Source organism: Cupressus sempervirens, chromosome 1 (assembly GCF_028749045.1).
Source record: "Cupressus sempervirens isolate cs-2001-9-10 chromosome 1, ASM2874904v1, whole genome shotgun sequence".
Classification (NCBI taxonomy): Eukaryota; Viridiplantae; Streptophyta; class Pinopsida; order Cupressales; family Cupressaceae; genus Cupressus; species Cupressus sempervirens.
The window spans coordinates 860877686-860897416 of record NC_143118.1 but is presented as its reverse complement, the minus strand read 5'-3'; the positions used below and the strand labels follow the sequence as shown (position 1 = coordinate 860897416).

Genomic DNA, 19731 nt, shown 5'->3' with positions numbered 1-19731 from the left:
TAAATGACAAATGTTTAATAGTTTATCAATGATCAATGATCATAGTATCAAATGTCGTTCAAAGGTCATCAAAAAATAGGGTTCAATGGCTTTATCCTTGACTGCAACTATATCTAGATCCTCATCATTGGAACCCAAACCGGTTCTACTAGCTCCAGATGCTGTCATATCCAACTCCTCAACATCTAGCAAGGCAATTTTGGCTAGATTTTGGATGGATAGGTTTTGGACGGTCATATCCAAGTCAATAGACTTGGGTAATACATCCCACAACTTTTTTGGCCCCTTCTTGTATTCTGGATCCTTGCGTGACAATAGGCGCAAGTTGTGAGTATATACCAAGTCCTCTGCTTTATTGGAACCCAACTGGTTACGCTTCATTGAGTGGATAAAGGAGTATGTACTCTAATTCCGCTTAGCAGCAGAAGAGCTTGCAATCTAGAGTGATGGCCAACAAAATTTAAATAAATAGAAATTGTAAATTTTAATACAATAGGAATATAAGAGTGCTAATTCTACAAGCTAAGTAACCATAAAAAAAGGAAAAAAAAAACTAAAATACTTGTGACAGGATCTTAATGGCAAGAGGTTGGAGGCACATATAATTTTGCCCATGTAAGTACAACCATCCAATGGCATCCATTCTACTTTGGTCATTGATTGCATCAGGGTTTGCATTTTTTCCTGAGACAAACTCTGCAAACTCTCTTCTAACAATTGATGCCACATCAGGATCACTAAAGAGCCTGCTCAATGCCTTCTTATATCCACTAGCAACCTCAGGATCTCTATATGGTGGCACTCTACTAGGAATAGAAAGTGTTTCACCGCTATAATACCTGGGAGAAAGTGCATATGCCAAGAGGTGTAAAGGTGTAATCATCTTGTTCCAGCGATGTAGAACTCTACCTTTTTGTACAAGGTGTCCTTAGGATCTTGCTCTCTCCTATGAATGACCCGGGACGTCAAATTATGTTCATGTGAGTTATCTTGATGTAATGTTAATTCAAATTAAAAATTAAAACCTCTCAATAAACAGTGATAAAGTATTGTACAAAAATTTAGACTTACCATTTTCACTAACTCTAGCATGGAGTCCATGGCAGCATATATGTCCCTCAAACAAGTTTCATCAGTGTTGGCAAACCGAAGCATAGACATGATGGGCTCGGTGAATTTTAGTACACAATCCACCCTACCCCACCAATCATCATTCAAGATCATATCCTTTACCTTTTTAGCCCTTGTTGTATTGGATTGCTTCCATACCCCATATTCTTTCACCCTTACAAGTCGTCGAAGGACGATTGTGCGTGAAGCAAACCTTGTTTCAGCAACCTATTACCATGTTGATTGTAAGTTAATAACACATTTCAAATATGTAAACAACACAAAAAATGTTTTATTCAATTATGTAAAGTATCACACAAAATGATAAATGAAACTAAATAAAATTTAAAATTTACCTTCAATAATTCCAAGTGGGAGAAAGATCTGAAAATTTCTTGTGACATATGGTGGTTTGTCACAAACATTTGGATCTCCTCACCCTCGTACACTTTTTTCACCCATTCAATTTGGGTGCCAATTGCTTTCATCACCAAGTTCAAAGAGTGGACGGTGCATGGTGTCCAAAAGATATGATCATATCATGCTACCAAACTACCTGCAGCCCTACAAACTTTGGCATTGTCTGTTATTACTTGGACAACATTGTCAACTCCTATGGACTCTATGGATTCAATGAGAATTAGGGCAATAAAATCTTTATTCTTTACCTGCCCTTCACAAATAACTGCTTTCAAAAACATCGCCCCCTTTGGGGAGACAACAATCAAATTTATTAATTAACGGTTTTTGCAATCTTTCCATTCATCAGATAGAATACTCACCCCCGTTTGGATCCAAAAATCTCTTCTTGGTTTGAGGAGGGTTTCTACATTCTTTCTCTTGTTATACAATACGGTGGTTCTCAACTTTTCATATCCAGGGCCTCGGTAACTACAGGGTGATCCAATTATTGCTTCCACCATCTCTCTCCAATAAGGTGATCTCACTAGATTGAATGGATATAATAGATGGACCCATCGCCCATAACCTCAGATCCACTATATTCCAAATGGTCAAGATGACATAAGCTGTTAGAAAATAAATCTTAGCATTTTTTTTTGTTTTTATCCATGCTTTTATTGGATAAAGCTCTTTTTCTTAGTGTGTAAGCTAGATAAGGAATACTTGTGATTTTTTCAGTTTTATTCTTTTTTCCTCTTCTTTATGCTTTCAGGAAGCCTAGATTATTGTAATTCCTTTATTGTAATTAATGAGAAGTTCCATTCTTCATCTTCTATTCTGATATTTTTTTTCTACAGCTGCATATGTTGTTCTATCATTCTAGCTAGATTATTTGTTAGCTAAGCTAAAATTTTATATGGTATTAGAGCATAGGGTGCTAGAAAGAACAACAAAATTCTTTTGCAGGTATTGAGGAGATTTAGAGTTTAGAAAGAATGGAGTTTCCAGCCTCTGCACATTTGACGCGATATAACTATTTTGAATGGAAGCCAAAGATTCAACTTCAACTTAGAAGTAGAGGCATGTATTGAATAGTAATGGCAACAGAGGTAGAACCAAATTTTGCAATTGAAAAATCCAAATATTTCAACAGCATGGATGAGGCTTTCGGTCTTCTTTGTTTATCCATCTCTTCAGAATTATTGTTTCATGTTGAAGCATGCACAACTCCAAACAAGGTTTGGACTACGTTAGGGGCTATTTTTGGGGAGCAAGATGAGATGCAAGGCCACATTCTTGAAAATGAGCTCAACTCATTAGATCCAAGTAGTTTTGAGAATATTCAAGACTTCACAAAGTTCAAGGCTTTATTACTTCGGCTGAAAGAATGTGGAATTGATAAATCCACATAAGAAAGCAAATTAATCCTTGCTATTTTGTCAAAATTGGGTCCACAATATGCAGTGTTTGTCTGTGCATTTCACACTATCAGGCTTACAATAGGAGCAAGTTGGAAGATGCCCAAACTCAATGCCTTTATTGAGCCTCTGATACATGAGCCAGATAAACTCATAAAGATGGGTACTTTGAAAAGTTCCAAAGGTCATGCTCTTGTGCAAAGAAGTGAGAAGAAAATTCTAGAATCCAGTTAGCAATCCAAGACAAATAAGAAGTTGGATGAGCCTTGCAGTTTTTGTGGTAAAGTGGGACAAGCAGTCAATCAATGTTGGATGAGACTAGAGGCCCTGGAGAAGACTATGCAACAACATCAAATTCTAGCCCCCGAGTCTTCTTCATCTCTGATAGGCCAAGGTCATGCTCTTATTGCATGGGCCTTGCCTTCTTGTCCTCTTTAGTGACACACCATTTCAGTGGACTTGTCATGCCTTAACCTTCAATTTTTTTTGGAGGGGTTTTCTACTGTTCGTATTGATGCTTCCTTGGTTCCATAGTTGATCAGTTTCGTAGACAATTGGCACCTGTATTTTCAACTAGCAATTTATTTTTGCATGGTTGGGTAGTGTTGTTCGGGTCACTCGTACAGATTTATGTGTCATCTGCATCCTTAACTGATAGATGTTTTGCCTTTGTTTGCCATCTATTCATTGTTTGGGGGCTATTATGTAGATTAGTGTCTTCTGTATCTTCGATTGACAGATGTTTTGCCTAGTTTGCCATTTGCTTATTGTTCGAGTAGTGTCGTTGGGGGCACTCATGTAGATTGATCCTAATTTTCATCTTGATTTCAAAGGAGGTTTTTCATTCAACACTATGACAATTATTATTCGACAGTTGTCCACACTTTTCTTGTGTATCAAAAGATGCTTTTCTAATGGATATTTTGAGGGGGCATTTTGTTCCTACTGGGTTTTCCCTCTTTCCTCTTTCCTATTCTTAAGCTTTTGTCTCCTTAGTTAGACTTAAGGGGGGGTGTTAGAAAATAAATCTTAGCATGTTTTTTGTTTTTATCCATGCTATTATTGGATAAATCTTGTTTTCTTAGTGTGGAAGCTAACTAAGGAATACTTCTGATTTTTTTAGTTTTATTCCTATTTTTCCTCTTCTTTATGCTTTGAGGAAGCCTATATTATTGTAATTCCTTCATTGTAATTAATGAGAAGTTCTATTTTTCATCTTCTATTCTGAATTTTTTTTTTTTCTACAGCTTCATATTTTGTTCTATCATTCTAGCTAGATTATGTGCTGGTTAAGCTAAAATTTTACATAAGCTAGATGCTAGAAACCAGTGTTCCGATTGTTAATGATATGTAGTGTCAGTTGGATAAATCAAATTGATGAATTCAATCCTGAAGCATTCATAATTTGTATTCTACTCAAATTACTATGTAATGGGCACCCCTGAATGTCCCAAAAACTAAACCAAATTGCTGAAAGGAATTATGTCAAACAGTTTGCATTCAACTTCTTAAAACCCCTTATAACTCTGGAAATCAAACGTTTATTTGTTTGTTGTGTTTCGTGCATGGAATTGGTATTATACAACATAAACAAGAAAGAAACTACAACAATATGCAAAGTGGAAATAAACTGCTGCTAATAAAATGTTATTTTCAGAATTCATAAAACCAAATACATGGCAGATTTATCAACTCACTAATTACTTCAGCAATATTGTCATAATACTCTAGCCCATGCTTACGAACTTGCTGCTACAATACTTTGTCCTCCAATCAGTCCACTACCTTCATAATACCATTCCCTCCAAGCGGCATAAGCGTCGGACAAGTAGTGAAGAAGATATGAGCAAAATATCAAATCTGCCTGTAGCCAGAAATGCAACTAAACTGCCTGATAATGAAGCCAATAAGAAAGAATTCCAAAGGCCAAACCCCAAGGGAATGACGTCTAGAATGTTACAAGAGAGGATAGACGTCCTCAAATGCCAAGAACAAAGCTGCAACTCACACACCAATTTCTTCTCATATTCAACCTGTCTAATGAAGCTACAAATGCTTCCTTTTATTCTATTCCCACGGGTCCGTTCAACTCATATGGGCAATGTGGGATAAAGATGTGTAATATAAAACATATATTAAAATACCCCTTATGTCTCCCTTGGGTACACATCACCATAAAATAAATATTAAAGTAACACTTTAATATTTTACAATTAAATTAGACGTTACTTTAATAAAACTTCAGGCATTAAAATGTATTAGCAATCGGACTCCGAATAATGCGAGTGATAGCTCATCGGAAAGCTCTCACCGAGGAGTATCGAATCCAATCACCAAAATTGACCTGCACTGTGTCCTGCCGACTTACTAAAAATAGTAAGTATGCCTGAAACTGAGTAAATCAACTTCGTTTTGGCCCAAACTGGAAATGACTAGGCCAAAACACTCCAAGATCCCATTAAACCCTTCGTTAGCCCTCGGGACCATGTAGAACAAGGCTAACGCACACACACTTGGTCAATTGCTAAAATGGGGACATTACAGTCCGCCCCCCTTGAAATTGCTTGTCCTCAAGCAATCTCAGTCCAGCCTGCTGAATAACCTGCTCACTCTCCCATGTAGAATCTTCCTCCGGCAGATCTTTCCATCTGACCAAATACTCCTTCACTATCCTATTTCTAAGCTTCCTCTCTCTGGTATCCAGAATAGCCTCAGGTACTAACACAAGCTTCCCCTCCTCATCCAAAGGGGGTAAAACTGCAGAAGGCACTACACTCTGACCAATGGCTTTCTTAAGCCTAGACACATGAAACACATTGTGCACTCGATTGCCCTCTGGAAGCTCAAGCTCATAGGCGACTTTGCCCACTTTGCGAATCACCCTGTAGGGACCATAAAATCTAGGTTTCAATTTTTTAGCTCCGCTCTTCTTGAGCGATGACTGTCTATATGGTTGTAGCCTCAAGTAAACCATATCCCCTACCTCGAAACTGCGCTCTATTCGGTGCTGATCAGCATACAATTTCTGTTGATTCTGGGCCTGTTGTATATTCTCTTTGAGCACTTTCAGGATGTCCTGACTATCCTGCAATAAGTTTTTGGCTTTGGGCACTCTACTGTCCCCCAAAACTAAATCCATGAAGCTAGGTGCTTCATAACCATAGAGTGCCATGAAAGGAGTCATCTTGATGGACATATGATAAGTGGTGTTATAACAATACTCTCCCATATGCAACCATCTGATCCAAGCCTTTTGTTGTGTAGTTACATAGTTCCTCAAATATCCTTCCACCCATTTATTCACAATCTCTGTTTGCCCATCTGTTTGCAGATGATAACTAGTGCTAGGTGTAAGATCTGTACCACACAACCTAAACAACTCTTGCCAAAAAACACTCATAAACTTACTATCCCGGTCGCTGACAATGAATCTGGGCAACCCATGTAACCTGAATATCTCTTTAAAGAAAAGATCTGCCACCTGTGCTGCTGTGTAAGTGGACGGAATAGCAATGAAGTGAGCAAACTTCGTCAAGCAGTCCACCACCACATAGATGCAATCCCTTCCCTGCACTCGTGGTAAACCAGTGATGAAGTCGATCGAAATACTTTCCCATTTCCTATCAGGAATGGGCAAGGGCTGTAATAAACCTGCAGGAAATGTGTGTTCTCCCTTATTCTGTTGACAAACCACACACTCCCTGACATACCTTTGAACATCATCCTTGAGCCCTTTCCATGAAAACCGCTCTCGGATCTGCCTGTAGGTCTTGAAGACCCCCGGATGTCCAGCTGTGGGTGCATCATGAAATGCCTTCAGTATCGCCTCTCTCAAATGTGATGACGGAATCAAATAAACCCTGTCCTGAACTCTGATCAATCCATCTATCACCTCATAGCGATCATCCTGTATGGTACCTGAAATCAATCCAGAAGCCCAAGCATCTCCGACATACTCTTCTATAATCCGATCTCTCCAATCTCCTGAAATCTCTGCCAGAGCACATAAGTGAGGTCTCCGAGATAAGGCATCAGCCACCACATTTTTCTTACCTTTGACAAACTCTATGTCAAAGTCATAAGCCTGCAATTTAGTCACCCATTTTTGTTGCCGGTCATTAAGATCACGCTGGCTCATGAAGTATTTAATACTGTTGTGATCAGTCTTGATCACAAAACGTCCACCTACCAAATATGATCGAAATTTGGCCAATGCATGCATTATGGCCAACATCTCCCGGTCATAGACTGAATAACTTTTCTCAACTCCTCGGAGCTTCCTACTCTCGAATGCAATGGGATGCTTCTCTTGCATCAATACTGCTCCAATCCCATCACCTGATGCATCACAATGAAGCTCAAAAGGCTTCGTGAAATCCGGTAGAGCTAGAACTGGACATGAAGACATTACCTGCTTGAAATGCTCAAAACACCTCTGTGCTGCCCCTGTCCACACGAAGACTCCTTTCCTGGTAAGATCTGTCAAGGGTGTAGCAATCTGTGAGAATCCCTTAACAAACCTCCTATAAAAACCACATAAACCAAAGAATCCCTTAAGCTGTGTAAGGTTTGTGGGAGTAGGCCATTCTACAATAGCTCTAATCTTTTCGAGATCAACCCGAACGCCATCTGCACTAATGATATGCCCCAGGTAAAGGAGCTCAGTCATGCCAAACTCACATTTAGATTCCTTGGCATACAATGACTCTCTCTCCAGAATAGATAACACCTCCTCTAGATGATGTAAGTGCTCCTCCCAGGTCTTACTGAAGACCAAGATGTCATCAAAGAAGATCAAGACAAATCTCCTCAGCTGCTTCCTGAATACCTGGTTCATACAACTTTGAAATGTAGCAGGTGCATTGGTTAGACCAAATGGCATAACCATGAACTCAAAGTGGCCATAGTGACATCGGAAGGCTGTTTTCTCAATGTCCTTTGCTCTCATCCTGATCTGATGGTATCCGGATCGCAAATCAATTTTGGTGAAGAAGCATGCCCCATGCAACTCATCAATCAGCTCATCAATCCTAGGAATGGGATACCTGTTTTTAATTGTTTTCTTATTCAGTGCCCTGTAATCGATGCACATGCGCATCGTCCCATCCTTCTTCTTTACCAATACTACTGTTGAAGCAAAAGGGCTCTTACTGGGCCTGATATGCCCCATCTCCAACAAATCCTTAATCGCCTTCTCTATCTCATCCTTGTGTTTCTTAGGATGACGATAGGGAGTAATCATAACTGGATTGGCTCCCTCCTCGAGCTCAATAACATGTTCCATCCCTCTGTCAGGAGGAACCCCATGAGGAATATCGCTAAATACTTTAGCGTGTCTATCAAGTATCTTCTGGACATCTAGTGGATGACTCTTTTCTTGTGGCTCTGGTGAAGTTGGCATAATGTGGCACTCTGCCGCCCACTCTATGTCATCATGACGAAAAAGTCTCTGCATTCTCCTCAAGGACACTACTCTGCAACCTCCATCTGAAAGCCCTCTAAGTACCACAGTTCTGCCCTCATGCTGGAATCTCATCTCCAATTTCGCTAGATTGAGTGTGAACTCAACTAGTGAAGCCATCCATGTCATGCCGAGGATGACATCATAATCTCCCATGTCCACAACATAGAACTCATCCTCCAACTCGTAGCCATCTGCAAACCTGATGCGAAGATTAGATATCTTCCGAGTGCATAATAACTTATCACCGTTAGCCACCATGACTCTAAACCCATCATGCTCCTCTGTCTGTAACCCTCTCTTGGCTACCAACTGTGCATCTATGAAGTTATGTGTAGCCCCAGTGTCAATAAGAGATCACTTTCTGCCCCTGGATAGTACCCCTGACCTTAAATGTGATTGCCTTTTGGGCCCCTGTCAAGCGTGCCAACGATCTATCATCCTTTGGAATGTTGCTCTCCTCTATAGTGTTACCCTCATCTGAATCGGAGTGCTGATCCTCCCCTTCTGACTCTGACTCTTCTGCTGAAAAATACTCCATTTGATTTGCCTTAGCCTTGAGAGAACATTTATGAGATAAGTCCCAAGGCTCTCTACAATGGAAGCACAGCTTCTTCTTTCGAAGTTCATTCAAGGTTTCATTGTCTAGTCCTTTTGATCCTTCTTTGGGTTTGCTATACTCTTTCTGAAATGATTTCTTGTCTTTGTCCTTGCGGTAGGAAGAATCTGTTGAATGGTTTTTTCCTTTGTATACCGAAGGGGCTAAATCTCGTGCCTTTTTAGTTGCTTCAGCTAACGTGAGTGGATCATGTCCCTTCACCCAACCTCGTAATGGATCAGCAAGACCATCACAAAATAACACCACCAATCTCCTAGGAGAGATATCAGTAACAAGTACAAACAAGCGCTGAAACTCGGCAATGTAAGCATCCACAGAACCTGACTGTTTTAACTGTGCTAGCTCCTTGAAATGTAACTCGGGATCCTTAGTGTCAAATCTCCCAATCAATGTTTCGGTGAATTCCTCATAGGATGTAATTTGATTATGCCCCAAAGTCACCATGCCGTGATGCCACCATTCATGTGCAACGCCATCCAAGTGCATAGCCGCATACTTGATAGCCTCCTCCTCAGGCATAGGATTTAGCTGCAAGTATGTATCTACCTTCTGCGCCCAAGCTCGTGCAGTCATCTTCCCTGAAGCATCATAATAAGGTAAAGAAAGTTTTCCAACTTTCTTCCTCAGCTCAAAGTTTTGATTCCTCCCTCCTGCTTTAGGCATGTGTCTCATCCTCAAGTCCATATAATCTCTAAGAGAAATATCCGCCTGAAACTCTGGTCCATTAGCCTCCCAGTCCCTCCTGAACTGATCCTGTAACTCGGTAATTTGCGGTTCGTTTACTGGTTGAACCGGATCTCTGGGTGGAAATGTGGGTAGAAGAGGTCTTGAGCTCGTAGTCCGTGCTGGGCGTGCAATGTGTCTAAAGTTATCATCCTCATTCCCATTGTTGCCGTGTCCATTATTACCATTAATGTTATTCTCAGGACCATTGTTGTTGCCTTGGCCTTCATGGTTATTGTTTCCCCCGTTGTTATTGTTTCTCTCGTTGTTATTGTTTCTGTTGTTGGCATCATCTGGATTAATATTGACACCCATCTGTCTAGCCATGAGCTGCAACATCATGTCCATTCGCCTATTCTGCTCCTGCTGCATACGCTGCCCCTGCTCTAATGTATCCAGTAACTGTCGGAACAGTACCTCCCCCTGATCTGGACCAGCATTTCTGCCTCCGCCTAATCCTGTATTCCTGTCATCTCGATCACCCATACTATTGTCCTGATCACAGAATATCTCCTCTGTGTCTGTATGGTTGAATTCAATGTCCCCCTGCACGGATGTACTAGACTATTTGCTTTGCAAGTCTGAAATCCTATTTTGTCTTGCTCTGGTATCGCGGAAATTATAAGACCCCTGTGGCATGCTCAAACATAAATGCTTAGCCTGTGTTTTTTACTTACTTTTTCCCTCTATCCGGCTGTTCCAAATTCCCTATAAGACCTCCACAGGATGGCAGGACTTATAGCTCTGATACCACTGTAATGGGCACCCCTGAATGTCCCAAAAACTAAACCAAATTGCTGAAAGGAATTATGTCAAACAGTTTGCATTCAACTTCTTAAAACCCCTTATAACTCTGGAAATCAAACGTTTATTTGTTTGTTGTGTTTCGTGCATGGAATTGGTATTATACAACATAAACAAGAAAGAAACTACAACAATATGCAAAGTGGAAATGAACTGCTGCTAATAAAATGTTATTTTCAGAATTCATAAAACCAAATACATGGCAGATTTATCAACTCACTAATTACTTCAGCAATATTGTCATAATACTCTAGCCCATGCTTACGAACTTGCTGCTACAATACTTTGTCCTCCAATCAGTCCACTACCTTCATAATACCATTCCCTCCAAGCGGCATAAGTGTCGGACAAGTAGTGAAGAAGATATGAGCAAAATATCAAATCTGCCTGTAGCCAGAAATGCAACTAAACTGCCTGATAATGAAGCCAATAAGAAAGAATTCCAAAGGCCAAACCCCAAGGGAATGACGTCTAGAATGTTACAAGAGAGGATAGACGTCCTCAAATGCCAAGAACAAAGCTGCAACTCACACACCAATTTCTTCTCATATTCAACCTGTCTAATGAAGCTACAAATGCTTCCTTTTATTCTATTCCCACGGGTCCGTTCAACTCATATGGGCAATGTGGGATAAAGATGTGTAATATAAAACATATATTAAAATACCCCTTATGTCTCCCTTGGGTACACATCACCATAAAATAAATATTAAAGTAACACTTTAATATTTTACAATTAAATTAGACGTTACTTTAATAAAACTTCAGGCATTAAAATGTATTAGCAATCGGACTCCGAATAATGCGAGTGATAGCTCATCGGAAAGCTCTCACCGAGGAGTATTGAATCCAATCACTAAAATTGACCTGCACTGTGTCCTGCCGACTTACTAAAAATAGTAAGTATGCCTGAAACTGAGTAAATCAACTTCGTTTTGGCCCAAACTGGAAATGACTAGGCCAAAACACTCCAAGATCCCATTAAACCCTTCGTTAGCCCTCGGGACCATGTAGAACAAGGCTAACGCACACACACTTGGTCAACTGCTAAAATGGGGACATTACATACTATAAGCATTAAATGATTAATAATCATTTAGATATATCATGTAATTATACTCACATACATATACATATATATTTAATATGGCTGCACATGTGAAATCGATCATACATGTATTGTGCATATTCTTGATATCAACTGTACATATGATTGATAATCTTTACTGCATTTGCCAAAGCAAAATATATTAAATGCCACTGTGAATACAATCACAGTGATGGTGCTTACATGGATATCTCCAGAGTCTCATATTAAGATGCCATCGTAACTGCAGTATTATCTTTGTTAAACCAGTATCGTGAATATTGGGCATCGATACTTTTACCACTAATTGTGGTCATTAATCTTTATGTTATGAAGCGGCACTACTAGATTGGGCGGACATGCCTCATGTAGAGGCATGTCCCTACGTGAACTACATAGGGACATGTCTATTCATGATCATATATATATATATATATATATATATATGGTTTCAAATGAACTCTTGGAAAACACAGAAAACAAAAAGTGCAAGTACAAGAAAAGGAGCAGATATAATATTTACCTTCTCAAGTCTAAAAGATTATCATACTTACTAATATTAACTTTGATCTGATATTCTAGTTCTGCGAATTTGCACTGAAGGCATATCAGAGACTTTAAAGAATTTTAATAAAATCAATATGTCTATCACTTAAAAGTTAAATCTGATAAAATTTAACACTGATCATAAAAAGTAGAAAGAATATAAACAATTTCCTATACATGGATTCTACATGGGTCTCTGTCCTTATCGTACCTCTGTTTGATGAAAATAAATAATTGATGTATAAAATAACCTTAACTTCCTCACAATATAATGAGAAAATCCAGTCTAGTTGTGACAGATAGCCGAACACCTACTAAAACATAATGAAAAATTGAATATGCTCCAATATTAGTCCACCATTTCCTTCAAAAAAGGAGAACAAATATTGTCACACAGTTCATAAATGATTTATCAGGGAGATATGCTATCATTTCTTATTGCTTTAATAAAATGTACTGAAATTTACTGAAAATGGTAAAAGATAAATATTAAATAAACAGCTCAAGGACCAAATTCCTCTAAACAAAACGTTTCTACCTACTGTGCTATAAAGAAAACAGAAGCTCTGTTGACTACTATGAAATTTATACAATAAGCATTAGCCAACTAGAGCACTGAAAGAAACAGATTGCTGCTTACTGCTTCTGGGCATAGTGGTGAAATTTCAGTAAGTTTGCCAGTGTCCATCAATTTATAAACTTCTAATCTGTTCTCCTCAGCCTTAACTGCAAACATACAGGTGCAGGACTAAGATGCCAAATAAGTAACTCTACAAATATCCAATACACACACACAATCATTCTAACTTACATTTTTTTGAAATTATTCTATGTACTACCCAAAACAAAAAATTGCTGTGCAAGTTTCCATGTTACGGACACATGCACTCACAGGAAAATAATTGCAAGGCCTTTACCGGATATAACCTACCCATTAGCAATTACTACTGGAAATTTAAGAGGAAATCCAAGAAGTGCTTAAACCTCCTGCACATATGTGGTTATTCTGATAAGCAAAGAATTATTCCTGGCATGGCTATGTATATGGTTCCACATAGAATCTACAGCAGTTTGAGGCATATCCAATCCCAGTTCAAAGTCATTGATCAACTTATTCATGTTTAGAAGTAATTTATTAGAGGACAAATTTATTTTAAGCATGAAACAGCAATCTTTCAGTTTAAGTCCAAGAAAGATAACTGTAATAGCTAAATTTTCAATGTAATTTGTATTTGCATCTTTCTTTTACAGGAAGATTTATGTACTTTACTAAAGAAATGATAAAAGAAACATACCACGCATAGTGCTTGGTCATGGTAATCCAAACATTGTGAAAGATTGTTGACTATTGATATGCATAGTTATGATATGGTGTTTAAGATCAGAAGACTCAATGGGCACTTTTGCAAAGGAATTCAATTAGGATTGAAATAAATCACATGTTGTTAAATGCAAAGTCATTAGCCGACATTGCTATGTAACTTTATTGATGGAAATATAATTAAACCAAGAAAATTGTACTCCGATAAACTGCTGTACAAATCCAAAGTCATGAATCCATTTTCACTACCTTGGAGCAGATTTGGGTATCCATAAGATCACCTTGCAAGTTCTCTGTTAGTGGTTTCCATTTTAGGTTTTCTAGCAGGCGGAAATTCAAACCAGAGAGCATTTGTCTATGGAAATTTCTTAAGATCACAAGAACTTGTGGCTGGAGATCATCACTCGGGTATTCTCCAAGGTAATGTCAATAATCCTGTCCATTGAGGATATATAGGGGATGCTACTGAGCAGAAGATGGTAGATGGCATAGCAATTATATGTAAGTCGTAGCGACATGGCAATCTAAATGTGTAAATATAATTCAATTGCATAGTTTTAACACAAGAAAAATACTGCAATTTTGGATCCTAAAGTACTTTTAATAAGGAGGGAAAAAAACGCAAAGGTAATTTAATGCCAAATATTGTGTAGAAAGAGAAACAAAATATAAATTCTAGTTATAAGACATAAATAAAGATTTGATTTTTCCAATTTCTCTTGATCCTTCATTTTTCAGTCTTAGAGTACATATTGTCATAGGCTCGTTAGCTCATGAGTCGGATACAAAACAGAGTTGGAGAATACAAATTTAAAATGCTATCTAAGAAGTCATGACTAGATAAGTGAATTTGAATTAATGCCTTGCATCTGCAGCCATATGGTCCAAATGAGCATACTCATGATCGACCAAAACCTTATTCTTTGTATTTATGAAACATAGACTCCTTTGGAACAAAATCTTATTTTCAGCTGCTGCATGTTCAAGATCATTTGAACCCAAAGTGACTCCGCTAGCACTAGATGCACCATGTGCAGGCATGTCATCATCGTCGTTCTCATTGTCACATCATCCACAGTGACTCTAGCAAGTTACTTAATGGTTGCATTCAAGTTGGTATGCTCAGCTGCTACATCCCAAAGCTTCATTGCCCCCTGCTTGTATTGGGGATCCTTACATAACAAGAGATGCAAATTGGAATGAATATAAACCAAGCTCTTTTTAAGGATTAGGGGCAGCTGTCATAGTATCTTTGTTTTCTTTTTGAGGCTCGGGATGATAGTGATAGTGATTTTGATATGGATGATTTGGGGCAGCTGCCATAGTATCTTTGTTTTCATTTTGACTTTGATGTTTCAGACTTCGGAGTGTTTTGTCTTGACTTTATATGATCATTGATAGTTGATACATTGATGTAATGATTATATATCAATATGATCATTGATAGACTATAGTTGTTACTTTAAAAGTTTAAAACTTTAAAGTTTGAGTCTTTATCTTTTCAAGGTTTCCATTTTATTGAGAGTTGATGTTTTTCATTCTCTTATTTGATTCATTTCATTATATACTAATGGTATTTTAAGTACTCAGGTGATGATTGAAAATGATGCCATTTAGAATTTTCTATGATGATTCGATTAGATGCTGATTGCTATGCTCTATGATCATTGATGAATCATTATTTGATGAATGGAATTGATAATTTTAATCTATGTTGCTGTGATGAATGCAGAATTGATGAATATATTTGAAAATTCATATATATATATATATATATATATAGCCGTCGCTTGTTCCGGCAAAAAAAACCGTCCCAGGAACCCGTTTCCCCGTCCTCCCATCCCCTTGTCCCGGAAACTTGGGGTAACATAGATAATATGTAGGACTAAACAATAATGCACTCTTGATTAGTTCACAACTCATGATAATACTTTCCTTGTTCCTTATCTCTATTTTTCACTGAAGAATATGCATTAGCATGGTGACCAATATAAATTATTCAACATCAATTTAAAAACATTTGAATGAGAAAATCAAGACCAGGTATGGCAATTCCAAAAGAAATATGTAATGTTTCTTTGGTGTGGCAAGAATTTAATTTTTATGAGATTTCTGGTTTTCCTGTTTTTAGATTAAGGCTCCTCGGCTTCTGCAGTCTCTATTTGCTGCAATTGGAGATATCTACTTGTACAAGCTAGCTGGTCGTTGCTTTGGCAAGCGTGTTTCACAATGGGCAGTATCCTCATTGTATGACTGTGATGTGGCATTGTTTGGGCACAACTGTATATTCTTATTCAAGTTGAGTTTTATAATTTATTCAGTGTGTCCTTTTCTGTTTTTGAAATACTGCGATTCTTAACAATTATTCTGAAATCAGCTCTTTTGTCAGATGACAAATTGGTTTATGTTCTTCTGTATTACCCGAACCTTGTCAAATAGCTTGGAGACAGTGCTGACAACTGTATCTCTGTTTTACTGGCCCTTACTCACATCTCTTCCTGGTGAAGCACATTACTCTCCCATGTCAAGAAAGATATCTCTTCTATTAGCAGCAGTATGTTGTGCTATTCGACCTACAAGTGCAGTTTTGTGGGTTTATCTTGGTATCATACATTTGTACATTACACGTGACAAAACAAAGTTTCTTTTCTTTGAACTTATTCCAATCGGGTATGGATAGAATCTTTTTGGTTCATCTTGTAAGGGAGTGTTCTCTTTCATATTTTCTGTCTTTCATGCTTACACTTTTTGAGATAATCATGAGATGATTCTGATTAGTTCCATTTGTTTTGCCAGGGCCATTGTACTTGTCACAACATGTTTATTGGACCGCTGGATGTATGGAACTTGGATATTGGTGCCTCTGAATTTTTTGAAATTCAATTTTCTTTCAGCTGGTGGAGATTATTATGGAACACACCCTTGGCACTGGTACTTTACACAGGGTTTTCCAGCAATGGCCTTTACATTCTTACCTTTTTCACTAGCTGGTGTTTGGCTATCAAAACAATGGCAGTTAGCTGGACTGATTGGATGGGTTTTGGGCCTTTATAGTGTCCTTGGCCACAAAGAATTTAGGTTAGTTTTTATAATTAGAATCTAGACAATCAATTAAAGTATGATTTTGGCCCTTTTTCTTTGTCTGGAGTTTATAGTTTAAAAAAATGTCAACAGAACATTCTGCATTTCATATTGACAATCACAGTTGCGGAGATATATTGAAAGCAAATAAAGATGACATCCTTGTACTTGTTTCTATATATTCCTTTCATTCCACCAGAAAGCAGGCAACATGCTTGCAAGATCCACAATGATTGTAAATTAGCCGGCAGAAGTTGTTAACCTTTTCTTATTGGTGCCCTCTTCAGACTACAATGGTGCAGATAAAAGGGTTTAGTGACAATTTTAATTTTAGAAACAGAATGGTCAATCTCTGGCAACTATAGTTAGCATTTACCAATGCTATACATGAAATTTCAGAAGTCGCCGATACTATGTTGAAAAAATATATTTCTGGATTTAGCTGTGCAAACTTTTTTCCACCAATGTGTCAGATCAGACTCCATTTCTCTTCTCATGCTGTCTACTTTCTTCATCCTGATGATGGATCATGGAGTGTTATCTCAAAATTTGATGGGAAAAATGTTCACGCAGTCAAATCCAGAAACATATTATCAAGATACTGTTGCTGCTGATTGTTTTGTGTTAAAACTAAAAGCATTGGACCACATCCTCTAGTACTTAGTTGTTTATGCATCCAGTTCATTTGTTTACATCTTTTGAGCTTCACAAATTTCTGCAATGTTATTCTTTCAGACAGGAAAGCTACCTGAATTCTCAAGGTATGGGGTAATACGAGATTTATTGTGATTCATATTTACAATGGAACTGTCTGTCAGTCTCTTTTTATTTGGTAATGTTGGACCTGTAAAATGTTCAGGCTACTGGGCTTTTGATTTGGATTAATATTTCAGAAACTTATTATTTTCTTTGTTCATCATAGTTTACTTGTTTGTTTTGGCAGGTTTGTTTTGCCGGTACTCCCAATTACCTTGATGTTCAGTGGATACTCACTGGCCGAGCTGGACAAGCATTGTTATCCTCTACAACCAAAAATGCGAAAGTTAAATGAAACTAAAAAATGGTCGTGGAAAATTAATTTCATCTTCGTACTGCTCATAACAAATATTCCAACAGCTTTATATATGAGTTTAGTGCACCAGGTACTTTGTTTCCTTCTGATGACTGAAATAATTACATTTCAGCAAAACAGGAATACATGATCTTGTCATACTTGTGATCAGACAGAGAGGGAGTGAAGCTATAATGACTTTTCTAGCCAAGGAGGCAGCCAAGGGCCATGTCCAGAGTGTTACATTTTTGATGCCTTGCCATGCAACTCCTTACTATGCATCAGTGCATAAAAATTTGACAATGCACTTCCTGGATTGTACTCCAAGGTGATTTTTTTGCCTACAGTTTCTATTTCAAGCTTATGTCTTTGATCATAGATTCGAGTTTTGCGGTGATTGTTGAATAAATGCATGTTTCTATTCAAATGGTAGGCCCGGGTTATGTAATGGAATAGCTAACTAATGAGTGATAGTGATGTTGGCAGCAGTACAGAGCAGATTATGGATGAATCAGATCGCTTTATAAGAGATCCGTCCGGTTTTGCATCAAATATGCTTGACAATCTGCCTCTACCAAGTCATCTAGTGCTATTTGATTCTCAGGAGGTGCAATTGAGAAATATTTTGGCTTTACATGGTTACACAAAGGTGGTGTATAAAATGCCACTTTCGGATTTCACGATTCTCATTTGCTTTGGTTTTGCTTACAAGTAGATTCTGAACTCACATGGGCAATTGTACAACTGCAGGCTCAGAAATATTTTCATTCACATTTTCGAGTTGATCGTGAGCTACAAGGTTATGTCGTGGTTTATGTCCAGCACCAAACTGTTTGAATTTTCATCTGCACATTGCACCTTTTCCTATTGGGTAATATTTTCTTGTAAATAAAATGCTATAAAACAATTAATAGGCGCGACCTGAATGCCCTACAGAAATTGGATAGGATGAACAATTAACTGTTTTACAGAAATGCTACACCCTAGCATCTAGTTTCATACGATGCCTTCTCCATAGAAGAGCATAATCCAAGTTTTTAAATGAAAAAGAAGATTGCTAATGGCAATAGTGTTTTATATATTCACTTATAGGCAGGAAAATATTAATTTACTCTTCCAAGCCTCTGTGAATTGCCTTCATATATTTTTTATTATGTGGTGAAAGATCACAAATACAATCATGGCAGTGAATTTTGGCTGTTGGATGTTTAATATAATTGTTTCTTATGTAATAGTGAATTTTGGCTATTGGATGTTTAATATAATTGTTTCTTATGTAATAGTGAGTTTATGAGTATTGACATTAGCATGCATTAGCAATTTAGCAATTATAAAATGTTATATACCATTGACCTACCATTGAAAAGTACCTAAGAGACAGAAATCTATTTCAGCCATGCGTGCGAAGTTTTTATTTTCTACCCTTTGTTTGTAGATGATGACTAACAGAGCAGAACGTCTTAACATTAGAATGTCTGTAGAGCCCGTGCTAACTGCTTTAGTAGAGACTTGCAACAACCCACATTCTATTCTTCTTTTATTTTATTAATCACATGAATAATGTATTAGTGACATTTCAAATAAAATATTTGTTCCTTATCATTGTGTGCAAACGTCAGAAGCATAATGTCTTATTTGGTATGCATCCCAAAAAGGCCGTAAAATAGAGCTGGTGAATATAACCAAAATTAGGAAATTATCGGGCCAGCTGTATTGCAGAAACAAAGTTGATGTTTGATTTGTTGAAAAACTTCGGTAAAATATGAATAATAGAGAATTTGTCAATTTATTCTGAAAATGTTAAAGAAAGTTTGTCATATATGATTTTGGCTGATATATATAGATTCACAGTGGTGCCTTTTACTCTTCAGGTTTTGGTGCACTCCCTTTTGTGTACCACAGTCCTAGCTTGGTAAATCACAAGGTTCGAGTTCAAATTCGAGTTCAGCCACCATAAAATTTGAATGAAGTTCAACAAAGGAAATTTTGCATATTGTTTTGCATAAATTCATTTTAAAATATAAGTAATATATTTAATAAATTATCAAAATAGTTAAGATTTCTAAATAGATATGAAATCAATAATAAAAGAATGCCACATTAATAAA

At 37.6% G+C, this 19731-nt stretch overlaps 1 protein-coding gene across 7 annotated transcripts in view; it reads left to right on the top strand.

Moving 5' to 3' along the window:
• LOC149580565 (Alg9-like mannosyltransferase family) overlaps positions 1–18855 on the top strand; it is a 46576-nt gene extending 27721 nt beyond the window's left edge. For 3 of the 7 annotated variants that reach the window (XM_089791917.1, XM_089791924.1, XM_089791932.1), the window contains 7 exons: positions 15623–15727; positions 15869–16161; positions 16288–16569; positions 17516–17714; positions 17800–17951; positions 18113–18272; positions 18374–18855. In XM_089791917.1, the coding sequence (XP_089648043.1) occupies positions 15623–15727; positions 15869–16161; positions 16288–16569; positions 17516–17714; positions 17800–17951; positions 18113–18272; positions 18374–18460 (1278 nt within the window). In that variant the 3' untranslated portion in view covers positions 18461–18855. Of the gene's footprint in view, positions 1–15622; positions 15728–15868; positions 16162–16287; positions 16570–17515; positions 17715–17799; positions 17952–18097; positions 18273–18373 lie in introns of all 7 variants that reach the window. The other 4 variants (XM_089791898.1, XM_089791907.1, XM_089791883.1 and 1 more) reach the window with 2 other exon arrangements.
• Positions 18856–19731: the final 876 nt, after the last annotated feature.